Here is a 20,419-nt window from a genome sequence, read left to right on the forward strand (position 1 = left end):
TTTTGACCTGTATGCTATCCCCTCTGCCCTCAGGGTCTACAGATGTTTGTTGAGTCATGTTTTCCATTATTCTAGATTAAATGGATGAAGTATGCTACACATAAGTGCTAGTCAAAATGGTAAATCTGGCATGGGAGGAGATAGCATAATGATTATGCAAAGAGACTCTTACATCAGAGGCTCCACAGTCCCAGGTCTAATCTCAAGCACCACCAGAAACCCAATATGAACAGTGCTCTGGTAAAAAAAAAAAATGTAATTCTATATTAAAGTTTATCAAACACTGCAAGTAAGTTTCATACCATTTTACAATGCATGCTGTCCACACACTACATTCTAAGTGATAATGCACAAATGCTCCTAAGTTTCCACATACTTGTCAGCACTTGTGATTTCCTATATTTTGTTTTCTTTATTTGTTTATAATGTCCCAGGGGGGGCTGGGTGTTGCTGCACTTGTTTGAGCGCACTTGTTATAATGCACATGGACCCAGGTTCAAGCCCCTGCTTCAACACCGGCAGGGGGAAAGCTTTGTGAGTGGTGAAGCAGGGCAGCAGGTATCTCTCAGTCTCTCCCTCTCTATCTCCCCCTTCTCCCTTGATTTCTGGCTATCTCTAGCCAATAAATACTAGGGAAAGAGAGAGGCAGACTGGGAGTATGGACCGACCAGTCAACGCCCATGTTCAGCGGGGAAGCAATTACAGAAGCCAGACCTTCCACCTTCTGCAACCCTCAATGACCCTGGGTCCATGCTCCCAGAGGGATGGAGAATGGGAAAGCTATCAGGGGAGGGGGTGGGATATGGAGATTGGGCGGTGGGAATTGTGTGGAGTTGTACCCCTCCTACCCTATGGTTTTGTTAATTAATCCTTTCTTAAATTAAAAAAAAAAAATTTTGGTACTCAAGAAATCCACTGCTCCTAGAGGCTATTTATTTATATTTATATTTTATTTATTCACTCCCTTCTGTTGCCCTTATTGTTTGATTGTTGTAATTATTATTGTTGTTATTAATGTTATCATTGTTGGAAGGACACAGAGAAATGGACAGAGGAGGGGAAGACAGAGGGAAGAGAGAAAGACAGACACCTACAGACTTACTTCACCTCCTGTGAAGCAATTACCCTGCAGATGGGTAGCCAGGGCTCGAACCGGTAAAAATTAATTTTTTTAAAAATCACCAAGAAGGATAGTTGAATAAAGTACTTATCTTTCTCTCTCTCTCTCTCTCTGTCTATATATATATATATCTTGTGGAAAAACTTTATAAATAATGACTATAAGGTTCTTGTATAAATTTAAAAAATATTTATTTATTTATTAGTGGAGAAAGAGATATATTGAGAGGGAAGAAGTAGAGACAGAGAGAGGGAAGGATACAGAGATACAACCGCAGCACTGCTTCACCATTTGTGAAGGATTCTTATTGCATATGGAGACAAGAAGGCTGAACCCCATCCCGTGTGCACTGCAATGTGTACAATGTATACACTTAAAAATACTTATCCTGCCTAACTCTGAAGAAAAATATTTTTGCATGTCAAATGTAAGAGTATGATTAATCATTTATAAAAGAAGGCAATAGTCACTTTGTCATTTTAATATTCTTTCAATAAATTACTCTTAACCAAATTCTTATTTATAATATTTAATAAAGAATATAAATTTCTAGGTGATACAAATGGGAATATTTACACTATGGAATTCTCCAAAAATTCAAGATATAAATAATAAGTCATTCATATGTGAACACATTCACTGATATAACATAGCAATAAACAAAATTCTCTAGAAATCTCTAGCTACCTTAGTAAATGAATAATAAACATAAAAAGGCTAACAATAGATATTTAGTTATTACCTTCTATTGAGTAAGTCTTGAATGTTTAATCAATGTAGAGAGTTTTTTAGGTTTGAAAAGATTTCTGAACTATGCTAGAATATCCTGAAATGTACAACTTTTCAAAAATCTCACATAATTAATCGGTTTAAGTGAACTGGCAGATTCTCTCTTGCATCAAATTTCAGAGGGAATTCTGTCTCCCAGGAGCCTCTGATCACCTGGCTCACAGTCCTCCTAATCTCCTCCTTATGAACAGGAGCAGCAGCTCAGTGTTTGAGAAAAGGACCAGGAAATGAGAGGGAGTTCTAACACTGCAGAGCAGAAGAGCAAAGAAGGATTCTCTTAGAAGCTTTAGTGACTGCCCCCTTCCCATTCCCTGCCTCTCTCTCTTTCTCTCTCTCTCTCTCTCTCTCTCTCTCTCTGAGTGTGTGTGTGTGTGTTGCCTGTAGTTGAATGACTACACATGAAGGAAGTTTATGATCTCACTTAAAAGAGATCACACTGCTGACTACTTCTACAACATCTGAGATTTGTTAATAACAGGTACATTGTGACAACATTTTGAATTACAATCTTTAATCACTCTACAGAGTTAAGCTTTCCTGGAATTCTACAATCAGTTTTATGTATGCTTTATTCAAAACAGCTTTGTCATATGTGGTTATTGAAAAATGACTGCAGACACAGTTGCAGACACAGTTGTACAAAACTACGACAAATATTTCCCTGGTCTTGAAGAAAAAATATTTTAAAATAATCATGTCTGATTCTTCTGTTTCCTTGGTTAATTCTTCCATATTCATTCTCAAGGGCTTCCCTGGCCTAGAACAGTACTACCCCTGGATTTCACTCCCCTTCTCCTCCATCTATGCCATGGTGTTTCTGGGAAACTGCATGGTGCTTCATGTGATCCGGACTGAACCAAGCCTACACCAGCCCATGTTCTATTTCCTGGCCTTTCTGGCCCTCACTGACCTGAGCATGGGGCTGTCCACAGTGCACACGGTGCTGGGAACCCTGTGGGGCATCAGTCAAGAGATCAGTCTGGATGGCTGCATTGCACAGGCTTATTTTGTGCATGGGCTCTCTTGCACAGAGTCCGGAGTGCTTCTCACCATGGCCTATGATCGCTTTACTGCAATTTGCAATCCTCTGAGATACACGTCCATCCTGACTAACCACAGAGTCATTGGTCTCCAGGTGGGCATTTTGATGAGAAGTGCTCTCTCCATTCTTCCTATCATCCGTTTGAAGTGGTTCCAGTACTGCCGTCCACACATGCTCTCTCACTCTTTCTGCCTGCACCAGGACCTCCTCAGGCTGGCCTGCTCTGACATCCGTTTCAACAGTTTCTATGCCCTGGCTCTTGTGATTTTCACCTTGCTGCTGGATTCTCTTCTGATTCTGGTTTCTTATGTTTTCATCTTGTGCACAGTGCTGGGTATTGCATCTCAGGAAGAGAGGCTCAAGTCTTTGCAGACCTGTGTGTCTCACATCTGTGCTGTTCTGGTCTTCTACATTCCCATCATTGGTCTCACCATAGTCCACCGTTTTGGGAAGCATCTGTCTCCTTTGGTGCATGTCTTGATGGGCAACATCTATATTCTCTTCCCACCTCTGATGAATCCAATAATCTATAGTGTCAAGACCCAGCAGATTCGAAGCAGGTTGAAGAAGTGGTTTTCCTTGAAAGTGTAGTGAGTTCCTTGGAATTTATCAGTAAGACAAGTTATGATCCATTTACTAGCTCCCATGTGTGTATCATTTCAATTAAAATAACCCTTTCTATAACATTTTTCTTGTATGAGGAGTGAATATTAAAAAATGAACTTTAAATGCATAGAGATGATAGATACTCTGAGAGTGTTTGTGGACAACTTGCTTTAGTACATTTATGTCTATTATAACATCTATTATATCCAGGGATCTTACCAATATAACACTGTCTTTGCATTGTATCACTATGTTCCTGAAACATGACTGCCATTTGAAAATTAATACTACATTTCCACTAATACTTACATTCTAGACCACTCAGCACTCTCGATGATTTTAACATGATGACATTGGTAGAGAAACTTTCACCAATAAGTTCACACTAGTCTCATGTCTGGAGATTACAGCATAAATATTTTAAATAGTCACTGTCCAGTCTTCTACTTTTCATGTTGCAGTTTCTGTGTTTAGCACATTTGATTAGAAATACATGGAGTTCTGTGCTGGCTTATTTTGCATTTTGGGAGTACCTGAGCAAGACTTTGCATTTGTTGACTTTAGAACAAATAATCAAATATTATATATATTGAATGACATTAATTGACTCATATTGGTATGAAGTCATTACCAAAATATATACTTCCTGAACTCTACATTACCCAAGGCTGAAACTAGTGCAAACTAAAATTAAACTCTCTTATCTGTGTACAAGCAAGCACTGAAAATCAACAGTCCCCCTTCCTCTTTCTCTAAGTTTGACTACCTAAGTAATTATTTATATGAAATCATTTAGTGATTTTTCCTTTTGTGTCTTATTCAATTCACTTTGAGGAATGTTTTTAAGGCTCATTAAAGCTAGAATGAATTTTGTGTTCAATTTACATTGTATTTTATGTTAAAATATAGTCCAACTTATACATATGTCACATTTTGTTTAGTCATCCATATGTCATTTTGCATTTTGGATTAGCAATGATGAAAATAACTCATCAGAAAATCTTAGCATACAGATACAAGACTCTTTTTTTCTTAATCAGAATTCTTCTCAGCCTTGACATATGGTGGTGCTGGGGAGTATGAATACATTTTATGACTTGTATGCTATCTCCTCTGCCTTCAGAGTCTACAGATATTTGTTGAGTCATGTTTCCCATTATTTTAGAATAAGTGGAAGAAGTATTCTATACATAATTCTAATAAAAATGGTTATTCAGGCATGAGGGTAGATACCGTAATGGTTGTGGAAAGAGACTATTACATCAGAGGCTTTAAAGTCCCAAGTCCAATCACACACAACCAGAAACCAAATTTGAACAGTGTTCTGGTAAAAAATGCTCTGGTTAAAAAAAAAAGGTAATTCTATTTTAAATGTTATCAAACACTGCAAGTAAGTTTCATACCATTTTATAATGCATGCTGTCCACACACTACTTTACAGTCCAAGTAACAGTGAACAAATGCTCCCAGCTTTCCACATCCTTGTCAGCACTTGTGATTTCCTATATTTTGTTTTCCATATTTGTTTATAGTGTCTCAAGGAGGAGCTGGGTGTTGGTGCACCTGGCTGAGTGCACACGCTGTAGGGCCCATAGACCCACATTCTAGCCCCCCAGGCTCTACCTGCAGGGGGATAGCTTTGTGAGTGGTGAAGCAGGGATGCAGGTATCTCCCTGTCTCTCCCTCTCTATGTCCCCCTTTCCTCTTGATTTTTGGCTGTCTCTATCCAATAAAGAAACAAAGACAATCAAAACTTTATAGTGTCCCAAGTATAGAATCCCAAATAATTCAAGAGACGATGAAAAATAATATATTTCAAATAGAATCATAGATTCAGATAAGGGAGAGGTGTTTTATTCCTTCATAAAGGTCACATCAGTGAAGTAAAGTAAATTTTCTTCAAATAATTAAAAAGTAAGTTAGTAGTAGCAGCAAACGTTGAGGTATCTATAGTGAATGTTACTATAGATACTAGATCCAGATTATTAAACCTGCCCATAAAAATTCCACTGCATCCTCAATGTTCTAATTCTGGCTTGTTATAGAAGTGTCTCTATATAGAAAAAAAAATCTGATTTTCACGATGGTTTTTTAGATTTCTTTTTTTTTTTTCCTTTTCAGTATATGGAGGTGAGGCTTCATGCATCTTTGATTGCCTAATGCACTGGCCATTTTTTTCCTTTCTAATAGAAGAGACAAGAGATTGAGAGAGAGAGGACATGGTACTGAAAGATTCTTCAGTGACATGGCATTTGCATATAGTGCCAGGGCTCGAATCTGGGCTATAACTTCAATTGAGCATTGCATTTTATTTTACATGGGAAAGACTGAGTGAGTTACAGTTGTACAATACATAAAATAATTATTCAGATATGATTAACAGAAAATGATGCGGCAAATTTAATCCCATGGGTAGAGAAGATGTGACAATAACAGAAATGGTAAGATTTTTTCTTGACAATGTCATTGGTTTTGGTGGTGATATCCATGATTACCATGAGAGACTCACTCGCTATCCTGCTGAGCCACTTTCCTACAAATATTTCTAATAGAGAATATTTCAGGGGGCTGGGCAATAGCGCTGCGGGTTAAGCACATGGTGCAAAGTGCAAGGACCTGAGTAAGGGTCCTGGTTAGACCCTCCAGCTCCCCACCTGCAGGGAAGTCACTTCAAAAGCAGTGAAGCAGGACTTCAGGTGTCTATGTTTCTCTCCTCCTCTCTGTCTTTCCCTCCTCTCAGCTTGTGACCTAGAATTTTCTGGATAGGGTAGAATAGTGGACAGTCAGTACTATAAGGAGGGTGAATAAGGGGTCCTAAGTGTGACACCAAGGAGGGGTCCTATAGCTCACTGTAGGCTTAGAAAACCCTACAGGTCAGGAGGGAAAAGAAAGGAAGTCTTTCTGAAGCTCACCCCTCCCCCACACCCCAGAATCAGCCTCTCCTAGCAGGCTGTCCTAGCTAGACAGCCTCTCCTAGCAGGCTTCCAATTGAATTATTTTCTTTACAAAGATCCCTAGCTCACCAGGAGTGTCATTCCAATCCTTTTACTTTTTGCTTTCCTTCTCTTTTTTTTTCTAAGTGGCTGGAGCTCTATTTGAGTGACAAAATATCTGACCAATCAGAGTCTCACCCCTGCCTGGATAAGACAACCTGGAGGTTTATTTATTTATTTTTTTGGATACTTCTTACAATAGGTTGTCTTTGCTGAGGCTGCCTGAGTCAATCCTGAGGTGTCCAAGCTGCATACTAAGACTTAGTTTTTTTTTTTTACTCTATTCTACTTTATAATTACTATTATATATAAGTGTTTCCCTTTTGCCCCCTCTTTCCCCAGGTTGACCAAAATCGACTGTTATTGGTTTTTCCATTGCTAGGTGACTGGGTGTCCTATACATTGTGAGAGGAACATGTTTCTCTCTACCTCTTCAAATGGATTTAGGTCATCTTAACTTGTCTATTAACCACTAGAAAGAATTCCACACAGGACAAAGACACAGATAATATTTGAATACTTTTGACATTATAAATTAATGGCATAATTATAGGGCAGAGCTAAGGCTTTGGAAATTCAATATTATTCTGTCCATGACCATATAATTTTATTCAAAACTGTACAAAAATGTAGGACCATTTACTTATTTGTAGAAAAGATACATTTAGAATCAGAGTGTTATGGGATATCAAGTAGGAAGTATTCTTAAATAGTCATGGAGAAATATTTTTGGTACTAGAAAATTTCCTCCAAAATTCAATTTTTTTAAATATCACCAGGAAGAATATTTGAATAAAGTACTTATCACGAAGCTTATATATCACTTGTAGGATATATATAATGAATATAAGGTTCTGGTATAAATTTTAAAAATATTTTATTTATTACCAGAGAAAGAGCAACATTGAGAAAGAAGGGAGAGGGATCAAGGGGGAATGAGACAGAGAGACACTGGCAGCACTGCTTCAGCATTTGTGAGGGATTACTTCTGCATATGGGGACCAGGTGTCTGAATCCCAGTCTTTGTGCACTGTAATATGCACGCTTAACCAGCATATCCCTGCCTGACTCTGAAGAAAAATATTTTCGCCTCTCAAATGTAAGAGTATGTTTAATCATATATAAAAGCAGGCATAGGCACTTTGTCATTTCAATAATATTTTAGCAAGTAACTCTTAACTGATGTCTTATTTATGTATGTTATAAAGAATAGAAATGTCTATGTGATTCAAAAGTGAATATTTATACTAAAAATCACCCAAAATTAAAGATATAAACATTAAATAAATCATGTGAATATATTCATTGATATAAGACAGAAATAAACATAAATTCTAGAGAAATCCATAGTTACCTGAAGTAAATGAAGAAGAAACATGAAAAAGCTAATAATGGATATTTAGTTATTTCCATCTTCTATTGATCAAGTCTTGTGTGATCAGTCAATACAGAGAGTTTTCTACTGAGATTAGACAATGTTCTGGACTTCTGCTTAATATCCTGTAATGTACGCCATTTTCAAAAATCTCACATAATTAATCACTTCAAGTGAACTGGCAGAATCTCTCTTGCATCACCTTTCAGAGGGAATTCTGTCTCCCAGGAGCCTCCGATCACCCGGCCCACAGTCCCACTCATCTCCTCCTTATGAATAGGTACAGCTCAGTGTTTGAGAAAAGACCAAAATGAGAGGGAATTCTAACACTCAGGAGCAGAAGATCAGAGAAAGAGCAATCCTCTAAGTCACTGTCCCATTCTCTCTCTCTCACTCTCTCTCTCTCCCCTCCGTCTGTGTGTGTGTGTGTGTGTGTGTGTGTGTGTGTGTGTGTTGCATGTAGTTTATAGACTACAGATGAAGGAAGTTTTTGATCTCAAAACAGATCACAACTTTGACTACCTCTATAACCTCTCAGCTTTGGTAATAACAGGTATCCTACTACATAATTTTCAGCTATAATCTATAATTTTCTACACTTTAAGCTTTCCTGGAATTCTACAATCAGTTTTATGTATGCTTTATTCAAAACAGCTTTGTTATATGTGGTTATTGAAAAATTACTGCAGACACAGTTGTACAAAACTACGACAAATATTTCCCTGGTCTTGAAGAAAAAATATTTTTAAATAATCATGTCTGATTCTTCTGTTTCCTTGGTTAATTCTTCCATATTCATTCTCAAGGGCTTCCCTGGCCTAGAACAGTACTACCCCTGGATTTCACTCCCCTTCTCCTCCATCTATGCCATGGTGTTTCTGGGAAACTGCATGGTGCTTCATGTGATCCGGATTGAACCAAGCCTACACCAGCCCATGTTCTATTTCCTGGCCTTTCTGGCCCTCACTGACCTGAGCATGGGGCTGTCCACAGTGCACACGGTTCTGGGAACCCTGTGGAGCATCAGTCAGGAGATCAGTCTGGATGGCTGCATTGCACAGGCTTATTTTGTGCATGGGCTCTCTTGCACAGAGTCCGGAGTCCTTCTCATCATGGCCTATGATCGCTTTACTGCAATCTGCAATCCTCTGAGGTACACGTCCATCCTGACTAACCACAGAGTCATTGGTCTCCTGGTGGGCATTTTGATGAGAAGTGCTCTCTCCATCTTTCCAGCCATCATCCGTCTGAAGTGGTTCCAGTACTGCAATCCACACATGCTCTCTCACTCTTTCTGCCTGCACCAGGACCTCCTCAGGCTGGCCTGCTCTGACATCCGTTTCAACAGTTTCTATGCCTTGGCTCTTGTGATTTTCACCTTGCTGCTGGATTCTCTTCTGATTCTGATTTCTTATGTTTTCATCTTGTACACAGTGCTGGCTGTTGCATCTCAGGAAGAGAGGCTCAAGTCTTTGCAGACCTGTGTGTCTCACATCTGTGCTGTTCTGGTCTTCTACATTCCCATCATTGGTCTCACCATGGTCCACCGTTTTGGGAAGCATCTGTCTCCTTTGGTGCATGTCTTGATGGGCAACATCTATATTCTCTTCCCACCTCTGATGAATCCAATAATCTATAGTGTCAAGACCCAGCAGATTCGAAGCAGGCTGAAGAAGTGGTTTTCCTTGAAAGTGTAGTGAGTTCCTTGGAATTTATCAGTAAGACAGTTTATGATCCATTTACTATATCCCTTGTGTGCATAATTACAGCTGAAATAACCCTTTCTGTAACATTTTTCTTGTATGAGGAGTGAATATTAAAGAAGGAATTTTAAATGCATAGAGATGATAGTGCTAAGGTTTGTTCATGTGGGTCCCAGAGTGTTTGTGGACAACTTACTGTAGTACATTTATGTCTATTATAACATCTATTATATTCAGGGCTCTTGCAAATATGACCGTGTCTTTGCATTTCATCACTATGTACCTGCTATATGAAAATCAATAGTACAACTCCACTAATATTTACATTCTATGTAAATAGCATAAGTGACTGTTGCTTTCTTTGCTAAGAATATTCAAATCATGTTGATCATTTAGGCCATTTGCCTGGAGAGCCATGTATTAATTTATGTCTTCCTGTGAAAGTAAGTAACTGTCGTTAGAGTGAGGGGATAATGACATATAAAGAACATCTGTTCTACGACTAGATATAATGGGGCTACTGACCACTCAGCACTATTAATGATGCCCAGTCACTGCTCACACAAGATCTCTTAACATGACAACATTGGTAGAGAGACTTTTACCAATAAGCTCACCCTATTCTCAAGTCTGGAGATTAGAGCATACATATTTTAAACAGTCAGTGTCCAGTCTTCCACTTTTCCTTTCATAAATGGAAAAAGTGTTTAGCACATTTGACTTGAAATACATGGAGTTCTGGACTTGCTTATTTTGCATTTAGGGAGTACCCGAGTAAGATGTTGCATTTGTGGAATTTAAAATAAATAAATAATAAAAATTATTTCTCTCTATATTGAATGATACTAATGAACTCATATTGGTGTGCAGTCATTTCCACAGTATATATCTCTTGAGCTCTACATTACAAGATTGAAACTAGTGCAAAGTAAAACTAAACTGTCATATCTGTACAAGCAAGCACTGAGAATCAACAGTCCCCTTCCTCTGTCTCTAAGTTTGACTACCTAAGTAATTATTAGAGTGGAATCATTTAATGATTTTCCTTTTCTGTCTTACTCAGTTCACTATGAGCAATGTCTTTAAGGCTCATTAAACCTAGAATAAAGTTTGTGTTCAAGTTACAGTTATTTTATTTTAAATAATAGTCCAACTTATACATATTCATTTATTCATTAATGTGTCATTTTGCATTTTGGATTACAGATGATGAAAATAATACATCAGAAAAGAGTAGCGTACAGACACAAGTTTTTTAATTCTTAATTAGAATCAATCTCAGCTCTGATTTATGGTGGTTCTGTGGAGTATGAATATCTTTTTTGACTTGTATGCTATCCCCTCTGCTCTCAGGGTCTACAGATGTTTGTTGAGTCATGTTTTCCATTATTCTAGATTAAATGGATGAAGTATGCTACACATAAGTGCTAGTCAAAATGGTAAATCTGGCATGGGAGGAGATAGCATAATGATTATGAAAAGAGACTCTTACATCAGAGGCTCCACAGTCCCAGGTCTAATCTCACACACCACCAGAAACCCAATATGAACAGTGCTCTGGTAAAAAAAAAAATGTAATTCTATATTAAATTTTATCAAACACTGCAAGTAAGTTTCATACCATTTTACAATGCCTGATGTCCACACACTACATACTAAGTGATAATGTACAAATGCTCCCAAGTTTCCACATACTTGTCAGCACTTGTGATTTCCTATATTTTGTTTTCTTTATTTGTTTTTAATGTCCCAGGGGGGGCTGGGTGTTGCTGCACTTGGTTGAGCGCACTTGTTATAATGCACATGGACCCAGGTTCAAGCCCCTGCTTCAACACCTGCAGGGGGAAAGCTTTGTGAGTGGTGAAGCAGGACTGCAGGTATCTCTCTGTCTCTCCCTCTCTATCTCCCCCTTCTCCCTTGATTTCTGGCTATCTTTAGCCAATAAATAAATAAAGACAATCAAAATTAATAGTGACCCAAGTATAGAATTCTAAATTCAGGAGACAATAGAAAATAATTTAGTTCAAATAGAATCATAAAGTCAGATAAGGTAGAGGTGCTTTCTTCCTTTAGAAAGGTCATATGAGTGAAATAAAGTAAATTTTGTTGAAATAATTTAAAAGTACGGGTAGTACTAGCAGCAAATGTTGTGTTATAAAACCTGCCCATAAAAATTCCACTGCACCCTTAAAAATCCTAGTTCTGGCTCACTACGTAAGTGTGCTCTATACAGAAAAACAATATCTGACTTTATAATAGTTTTGTAGTTTTCTTTTTTTTTATTATCCTTGTTAATATGTGGAGCTGAGGCTTCATGCATGACTGATTGCCAGACGCACTGCTGTTTTTTTCTGTTAATAGAAAAGGCAGAGTTTGATTGAGAGAACATGGTAGTGGAGCATTCTTCAGTGAGATGGCATTTCCATATAGTGCCAGGGCCCCAATCTGGGCTATAACTTCAACTAAACACTGCATTATATTTTTACATGGAAAAGACTCTGAATGAGTTATAGTTGTACAATGCACAAAATAATTACTCAGATATGATTATCAGAAAATGATGCAGCCAATTTAATTGCCCATGGGGAGAGGATATGTAACAATAACAGAACTGGTAAGATATTTTCTTAAAAATATCTCTGGTTTAGGTGGTGGTATCCATGAGAGCCTCACTTAAAAATGTGATTAGCCATCCTGCTGAGCCACATTCCTGGTCACTACAAATATTTTGAATAGATAATATTTCAAATAATTATTAAAGACTTTACAATGATAAAATTGAACATATATGTAGGAGTCTAGAGAAACAGATGTTGAAAGAATAAAAGAAAGGAAGAAGCTAACCAATCAGGGGTAACTTCCTTTTTAAAATTTTTTTGTATTATCTTTATTTATTTATTGTATAGAGACCGTCAGAAATTGAGAGGGAAGGGAGGGATAGCTAGGGTGAGAGACACAGAGACACCTGCAGCCCTGCTTCCCCACTTGTGAAGCTTTCCCCTTGCAGGTGGGGACCAGGGCCCTGAACCTGAGTCCTTGCGCATTGTAATGTGTACGCTCAACCAGGTGTGCCACCATCTGGCCCCCAGGGTTAACTTTCATCTTGACTTGTGTAAGGACTGCTAGACAGATTTCCATGCAGGGGCAGGGCCAAGATGATGATTGAACACAGCTGCCATGATCTCAAAAAACCAACAGCTTGTGACCTAGGATTCTCTGGATAGGGTAGGATATTGGGCTCTCAGTAGGACAGTGAAAAAGGGGTGGTCAGGGTGACACCAAGGAGGAATCCTACAACCCACTCTTGGGCTGGCAAATGGAGGCCAGAGGAACAAAGAAAGGAAAATCTTTAGATTATTTCTGAACTCACCGCACACACCCCAGCCCCAGCCCCAGCCCCCAGGGACTGGACAGCCATTCCTAGCAGGCTTACTGCTGAGTTATTTATTTTTTTTAACCAAGATTGCTGACTCACCAGGGATGTCATTCGAAGCCTTTTTCTTTTTCTTTTCTCTCCCTTTCTCTCTCTCTCTCTCTCTCTCTCTCTCTCTCCCTCTCCCTCTCCCTCTCCCTCTCCCTCTCCCTCTCCCTCTTCCTCTCCCTCTCCCACTCTCTCTCTCTCTGCCTCTCTTTGTAACTTGGCTGGAGCTCTCTTTGAGTGACAGAATACCTGATCAATCAGAGCCTCATCCCTGCTTGGGAAAGACAACCTGGAGGATGTTTCTTTGTTTGTTCTGATACTTCTTATAATTGGCTGTCTTTATTCAGGCTGCCTGCAGCCAATCTAGAGTGGTCAAAGCTGCAGGCTGACTGTTAGGGTTTTTTACTCTATTTAATTTTATTATTACTATTATTATATATGTGTGTCCCTTTTTTGTTTGCTGAAATATACAAGATTTTAGCAAAGTTAGCAACAAAAAAGCAAATGATCCCATCCAAAAATGGGCAGAGGATATGAACATAACATTCACTACAGAAGAGATCCAAAAGGCTAACAAACAAACAAACACATGAAGAATTTCTCCAGGTCACTGATTGTTAGATAATGCAAATAAAGACAACATTGAGATACCACCTCAGCCATGTGAGAATGGACAGCAGCAACAAGTGCTGGAGAGGCTGCCTGGACAGCGGAACCCTTTTGCACTGCTGGTGGGAATGTACATTGCTCCAACCTCCATGGAGAGCAGTCTGGAGAACTCTCATAAGGCTAGAAATGGACCTTCCATATGACCCAGTAATTCCTCTCCTAGGGATATACTACCCAAAGGATTCCATAGCACCCAAGCAAAAAGATACATGACACCTATGTTCATGGCAGCACAATTCATAATAGCTAAAACCTGGAACCAACCCAGGTGCCCAACAACAGGTGAGTGGCTGAGAAAGCTGTGGTATATATACACATTGGAATACCAAGCAGCCATTAAGAACAATGATCCCACCTTCTCTGACCCATCTTGGATGGAGCTAGAAGGAATTATGTTAAGTGAGCTAAGTCAGAAAGGTAAATACGAGTAAGGGATGATTCCACTCATACACAGAAGTTGAGAAAGAATAACAGAGAAGGAAACTAAAAGCAGGATTTGACTGAATTTGTAGGAGGGCACCAAAGTAAAAAGCCTGGGTTGAGGGTGAGGGTGGATGTTTGGCTTTACGGTTAGAGGGCAGGGGAGCATGGGAAAGTACACAGGATTTTGGTGGTGGAAATGGTGTTTATGTACACTCCTATTAATTTGTAGTCATATAAATAACCATTTAATTAATATGAGAAGGGAAAAATGATTGAATGTCTCAAACTTCTTAAAGCATAGACTGAGTCTTTTTTAATACATAGGCTGAGTCTTTGATATGTTGACTCTCTTAAAACCTTAGACAAGGGAGTACAGAAGTGACACAGCTATATACAAATAATGTGAAAGAACATAAATTATGGTGATGGTGTGTATGATACAGCAAATCCTAACAAAGGAATTTGTCAAAGTTAACCAATTGCCAAATAATGTGATTATAGAAATATCTATTTATTGACTTCTTAAACCTTAAGACAGCAAGAACCTCCCACTTCCTCTATAGAGCATACATTTTCCCCAGTCCTGGTAACTTTGGGGTGGGTTCACTTTCTAACAACGTCCCAAAACCTAGATATAGGCCAGGTTCCAGGTATCCATAAATTAGGGCAAAATATATATCTGAAAGTAAAAGTACACAATAGTCTGCAGTGAGTCCGTATAAAGTTCCTAATGAAAAAGTATCCAATTAGACTTAGATGAGGACACCTACTTCCTATTACAGTTCTTTCACTCACTCCAAAGCTAACTATATCAAAGCAAGGACTGCAAAAGCTGAATAAGGGCAAGAGACTGGCTTACTTTAATGACTCCTTAGTCACTACCAGGCACCCCATTACTTGGGTCCCTATTTGGGGAGTCCTGAGTTTGCCAAACAGACATGATTGGCCTAGACCTCAAATACCTCTTTTCATTGTTACTGGTCATCTCTACATGGAACAACAAAATAGACCTCTTAAATAGGACCTTGCCCTCAACTTGGATCAACAATGGTAGAGAATGTTCCATCCTCTGAAGATACTCTATGCAACATACTCTATGCTCCATCTGAGAATGATGGGTCCATATTGGGGCAGCTTGGAGTGTTCTGACTCATGAGCACACAATGTGAGCTCAGATCTACAGGGAAGCAGAGGTCACATAGGCTCCTAAGCTGAATACGGGCCCCAGATCACATCAAATTGATGGGGTTTACAGTCAACATTATCTATACAACTTTCCCGTATCTGGGAGCTACTCTCTTCCCTGATCCACCTTTCTGGTCCTTTTTCCAGCCATGACATCATCTCCCCAGACAATAACGTGCATCCACCTGCATTTCAGATAACATTCTCAGGAGGAAAAAAAAAAAATCTAGTATAGCCACAGGCCCTTTGGAATATAACTAAAATATGCCTACTAGCTATCTATAAAACAGAAACACCCCTCCCAACTCTTAATCTGTACTATACCAGCCTTCAGGATTCATGATTAGTCAACAATTTGTTTGGATTTGTATGTTAACTCTCTTTTCAGCCACCAGATTTCAGATGCTACCATAATGATAACCAGACTTCCCTGGACAGACAAACTCACCAATGTGTCCTGGAGCTCTGCTTCCCCATATCCCTGTCCCACTAGGGAAAGAGAGAGGCAGGCTGGAATATGGATCAATCTGCCAACGTCCATGTTCAGTGAGGAAGCAATAACAGAAGCCAGACCTTCCACCTTCTGTGTCCCACAATGACCTTGGATCCATACTCCCAGAGGGTTAAGGAATAGGAAAGCTATAAGGGGAGGGGATGGGATACAGTGTACTGGTGGTGAGAACTGTGTATGGAGTTATCCATATGATTTTGTCTTTCTTATCCTATGGTTTTGTCTCTCTTATCCTATGGTTTTGTTAATATTTTGTTTTTATAAATAAAATAAAAAGAAAAAAGAAAACAAAAATTAAAAAAAGAATTTTATCCAGGAAAAAGACACACATAATACTGCACACATATTTTGAAATTATAAATTAATGGCATAAATAAAGAGAGTAGCTGCGGCTTTGGAAACTCAATATTATTGTGTCCATGACCATTTCTTTTTATTCAAAACCCTACAATGATGTAGGAGGATTTATTTGCTTGTAGAAAAATACACTTAGAATCAGAGTGTTATGGGAAATTGTTGGTATGTTTCTAATTCTGCTTCTAAAACCCCTTCTGTTTCATTGGTTTAATCCCCCCTGCTTAACACTGTATTCTATTTACATAACCACTGTTAAGTAAGCACTGCCCTGCCTGCATGGCATTGGTTTAATCGCCACTGGTTCATGATGTCTTTTTTGCTCCACCCCCTCTCATAGTACACCCTGATTTGCACCAGTCACTTTTCACTCCACCCTCTCAACATCACATCCTGTTTACACCCTACTTGGCAAGTATATGTATAAGGGCAGGATTGTGATTATAGTTTAGTTTAGTTTAGATGGCTTAGATTGTGCTGCATTCCACATGAATAAAAAGATACTGCGTACAGCTCAGCCATGAGTCTCTGGTAGTCCGTCTCCTGCCCGCGAAGCTAGCCTGTCAGGAAATCATATAGGAAGTGTTCTTAAATAGCTGTAGAAAAAAAAATTTTGGTACTCAAGAAATCCACTGCTCCTAGAGGCTATTTATTTATATTTATATTTTATTTATTCACTCCCTTCTGTTGCCCTTGTTTGTTGTAATTATTATTGTTGTTATTAATGTTATCAATGTTGGAAGGACACAGAGAAATGGACAGAGGAGGGGAAGACAGAGGGAAGAGAGAAAGACAGACACCTGCAGACTTACTTCACCTCCTGTGAAGCAATTACCCTGCAGATGGGTAGCCAGGGCTAGAACCGGTAACAATTAATTTTTTTAAATATCACCAAGAAGGATAGTTGAATAAAGTACTTATCTTTCTCTCTCTCTCTGTCTATATATATATATATATATATATATATATATATATATATATCTTGTGGAAAAACTTTATAAATAATGACTATAAGGTTCTTGTATAAATTTTAAAAAATATTTATTTATTTATTAGTGGAGAAAGAGATATATTGAGAGGGAAGAAGTAGAGAGAGGGAGAGGGAAGGATACAGAGATACACCTGCAGCTCTGCTTCACCATTTGTGAAGGATTCTTATTGCATATGGAGACAAGAAGGCTGAACCCCATTCCATGTGCACTGCAATGTGTACAATGTATACACTTAAAAATACTTATCCTGGGAGTCGGGCTGTAGCATAGCGGGTTAAGCGCAGGTGGCTCAAAGCACAAGGACCGGCGTAAGGATCCCGGTTCGAACCCCCGGCTCTCCACCTGCAGGGGAGTCGCTTCACAGGCGGTGAAGCAGGTCTGTGGGTGTCTATCTTTCTCTCCTCTCTGTCTTCCCCTCCTCTCTCCATTTCTCTCTGTCCTATCCAACAACGACAACAACAATAATAACTACAACAATAAAAACAACAAGGGCAACAAAAAGGGAATAAATAAATAAAATAAATATTTAAAAAAATACTTATCCTGCCTAACTCTGAAGAAAAATATTTTTGCATGTCAAATGTAAGAGTATGATTAATCATTTATAAAAGAAGGCAATAGTCACTTTGTCATTTTAATATTCTTTCAATAAATTACTCTTAACCAAATTCTTATTTATAATATTTAATAAAGAATATAAATTTCTAGGTGATACAAATGGGAATATTTATACTATGGAATTCTCCAAAAATTCAAGATATAAATAATAAGTCATTCATATGTGAACACATTCACTGATATAACATAGCAATAAACAAAATTCTCTAGAAATCTCTAGCTACCTTAGTAAATGAATAATAAACATAAAAAGGCTAACAATAGATATTTAGTTATTACCTTCTATTGAGTAAGTCTTGAATGTTTAATCAATGTAGAGAGTTTTTTAGGTTTGAAAAGATTTCTGAACTATGCTAGAATATCCTGAAATGTACAACTTTTCAAAAATCTCACATAATTAATCGGTTTAAGTGAACTGGCAGATTCTCTCTTGCATCAAATTTCAGAGGGAATTCTGTCTCCCAGGAGCCTCTGATCACCTGGCTCACAGTCCTCCTAATCTCTTATGAATAGGAGCAGCAGCTCAGTGTTTGAGAAAAGGACCAGGAAATGAGAGGGAGTTCTAACACTGCAGAGCAGAAGAGCAAAGAAGGATTCTCTTAGAAGCTTTAGTGACTGCCCCCTTCCCATTCCCTGCCTCTCTCTCTTTCTCTCTCTCTCTCTTTCTGTGTGTGTGTTGCCTGTAGTTGAAAGACTACACATGAAGGAAGTTTATGATCTCACTTAAAAAAGATCACACTGTTGACTACTTCTACAACATCTGAGATTTGTTAATAACAGGTACATTGTGACAACATTTTGAATATAATGTTTAATCACTCTACAGAGTTAAGCTTTCCTGGAATTCTACAATCAGTTTTATGTATGCTTTATTCAAAACAGCTTTGTTATATGTGATTGATGATTAATCAATGTAGACAATTTTGAGCCAAACTGATAAATATTTCCTTGGTCATAAAGAAAAAATTCCTTCCAATACTCATGTCTGATTCTTCTGTTTCCTTGGTTAATTCTTCCATATTCACTCTCAAGGGCTTCCCTGGCCTAGAACAGTACTACCCCTGGATTTCAGTCCCCTTCTCCTCCATCTATGCCATGGTGTTTCTGGGAAACTGCATGGTGCTTCATGTGATCCGGACTGAGCCAAGCCTACACCAGCCCATGTTCTATTTCCTGGCCTTTCTGGCCCTCACTGACCTGAGCATGGGGCTGTCCACAGTGCACACGGTGCTGGGAACCCTGTGGGGCATCAGTCAGGAGATCAGTCTGGATGGCTGCATTGCACAGGCTTATTTTGTGCATGGGCTCTCTTGCACAGAGTCCGGAGTGCTTCTCACCATGGCCTATGATCGCTTTACTGCAATCTGCAATCCTCTGAGATACACGTCCATCCTGACTAACCACAGAGTCCTTGGTCTCCTGGTGGGCATTTTGATGAGAAGTGCTTTCTCCATCCTTCCTGTCATCATCCGTCTGAAGTGGTTCCAGTACTGCCGTCCACATATGCTCTCTCACTCTTTCTGCCTGCACCAGGACCTCCTCAGGCTGGCCTGCTCTGACATCCGTTTCAACAGTTTCTATGCCTTGGCTCTTGTGATTTTCACCTTGCTGCTGGATTCTCTTCTGATTCTGGTTTCTTATGTTTTCATCTTGTGCACAGTGCTGGCTGTTGCATCTCAGGAAGAGAGGCTCAAGTCTTTGCAGACCTGTGTGTCTCACATCTGTGCTGTTCTGGTCTTCTACATTCCCATCATTGGTCTCACCATGGTCCACCGTTTTGGGAAGCATCTGTCTCCTTTGGTGCATGTCTTGATGGGCAACATCTATATTCTCTTCCCACCTCTGATGAATCCAATAATCTATAGTGTCAAGACCCAGCAGATTCGAAGCAGGTTGAAGAAGTGGTTTTCCTTGAAAGTGTAGTGAGTTCCTTGGAATTTATCAGTAAGACAGTTTATGATCCATTTACTATATCCCTTGTGTGCATAATTACAGCTGAAATAACCCTTTCTGTAACATTTTTCTTGTATGAGGAGTGAATATTAAAGAAGGAATTTTAAATGTATAGAGATGATAGTGCTAAGGTTTGTTCATGTGGGTCCCAGAGTGTTTGTGGACAGCTTACTGTAGTACATTTATGTCTATTATAACATCTATTATATTCAGGGCTCTTGCAAATATGACCGTGTCTTTGCATTTCATCACTATGTACCTGCTATATGAAAATTAATAGTACAACTCCACTAATATTTACATTCTATGTAAATAGCATAAGTGACTGTTGCTTTCTTTGCTAAGAATATTCAAATCATGTTGATCATTTAGGCCATTTGCCTGGAGAGCCATGTATTAATTTATGTCTTCCTGTGAAAGTAAGTAACTGTCGTTAGAGTGAGGAGATAATGACATATAAAGAACATCTGTTCTACGACTAGATAAAATGGGGCTACTGACCACTCAGCACTATTAATGATGCCCAGTCACTGCTCACACAAGATCTCTTAACATGACAACATTGGTAGAGAGACTTTCACCAATAAGCTCACCCTATTCTCAAGTCTGGAGATTAGAGCATACATATTTTAAACAGTCAGTGTCCAGTCTTCCACTTTTCCTTT

At 38.8% G+C, this 20,419-nt stretch overlaps 3 protein-coding genes across 3 annotated transcripts; all 3 read left to right on the plus strand.

Annotated features, from left to right (window-relative positions):
- The first annotated feature begins 2,603 nt into the window (after positions 1-2,603).
- Positions 2,604-3,542, plus strand: LOC132534076 (olfactory receptor 51V1-like). Its single transcript, XM_060177500.1, has one exon. The coding sequence runs from the start codon at positions 2,604-2,606 to the stop codon at positions 3,540-3,542; it is 939 nt and encodes a 312-aa protein (XP_060033483.1).
- Positions 3,543-8,680: 5,138 nt separating this feature from the next.
- Positions 8,681-9,622, plus strand: LOC132534077 (olfactory receptor 51V1-like). The gene has a single exon (XM_060177501.1). It carries the CDS (start codon positions 8,681-8,683, stop codon positions 9,620-9,622), a length of 942 nt encoding a protein of 313 aa, XP_060033484.1.
- Positions 9,623-18,782: 9,160 nt separating this feature from the next.
- Positions 18,783-19,724, plus strand: LOC132534078 (olfactory receptor 51V1-like). Its single transcript, XM_060177502.1, has one exon. It carries the CDS (start codon positions 18,783-18,785, stop codon positions 19,722-19,724), a length of 942 nt encoding a protein of 313 aa, XP_060033485.1.
- Positions 19,725-20,419: the final 695 nt, after the last annotated feature.

The sequence above is a fragment of the Erinaceus europaeus genome, chromosome 17, assembly GCF_950295315.1.
Source record: "Erinaceus europaeus chromosome 17, mEriEur2.1, whole genome shotgun sequence".
Classification (NCBI taxonomy): Eukaryota; Metazoa; Chordata; class Mammalia; order Eulipotyphla; family Erinaceidae; genus Erinaceus; species Erinaceus europaeus.

Excerpts from the sequence above, each read along its gene's own strand:
- LOC132534077 (XM_060177501.1), top strand. The coding sequence starts at position 8,681 with ATGTCTGATTCTTCTGTTTCCTTGGTTAATTCTTCCATATTCATTCTC.
- LOC132534078 (XM_060177502.1), top strand. The coding sequence starts at position 18,783 with ATGTCTGATTCTTCTGTTTCCTTGGTTAATTCTTCCATATTCACTCTC.
- LOC132534076 (XM_060177500.1), top strand. The coding sequence starts at position 2,604 with ATGTCTGATTCTTCTGTTTCCTTGGTTAATTCTTCCATATTCATTCTC.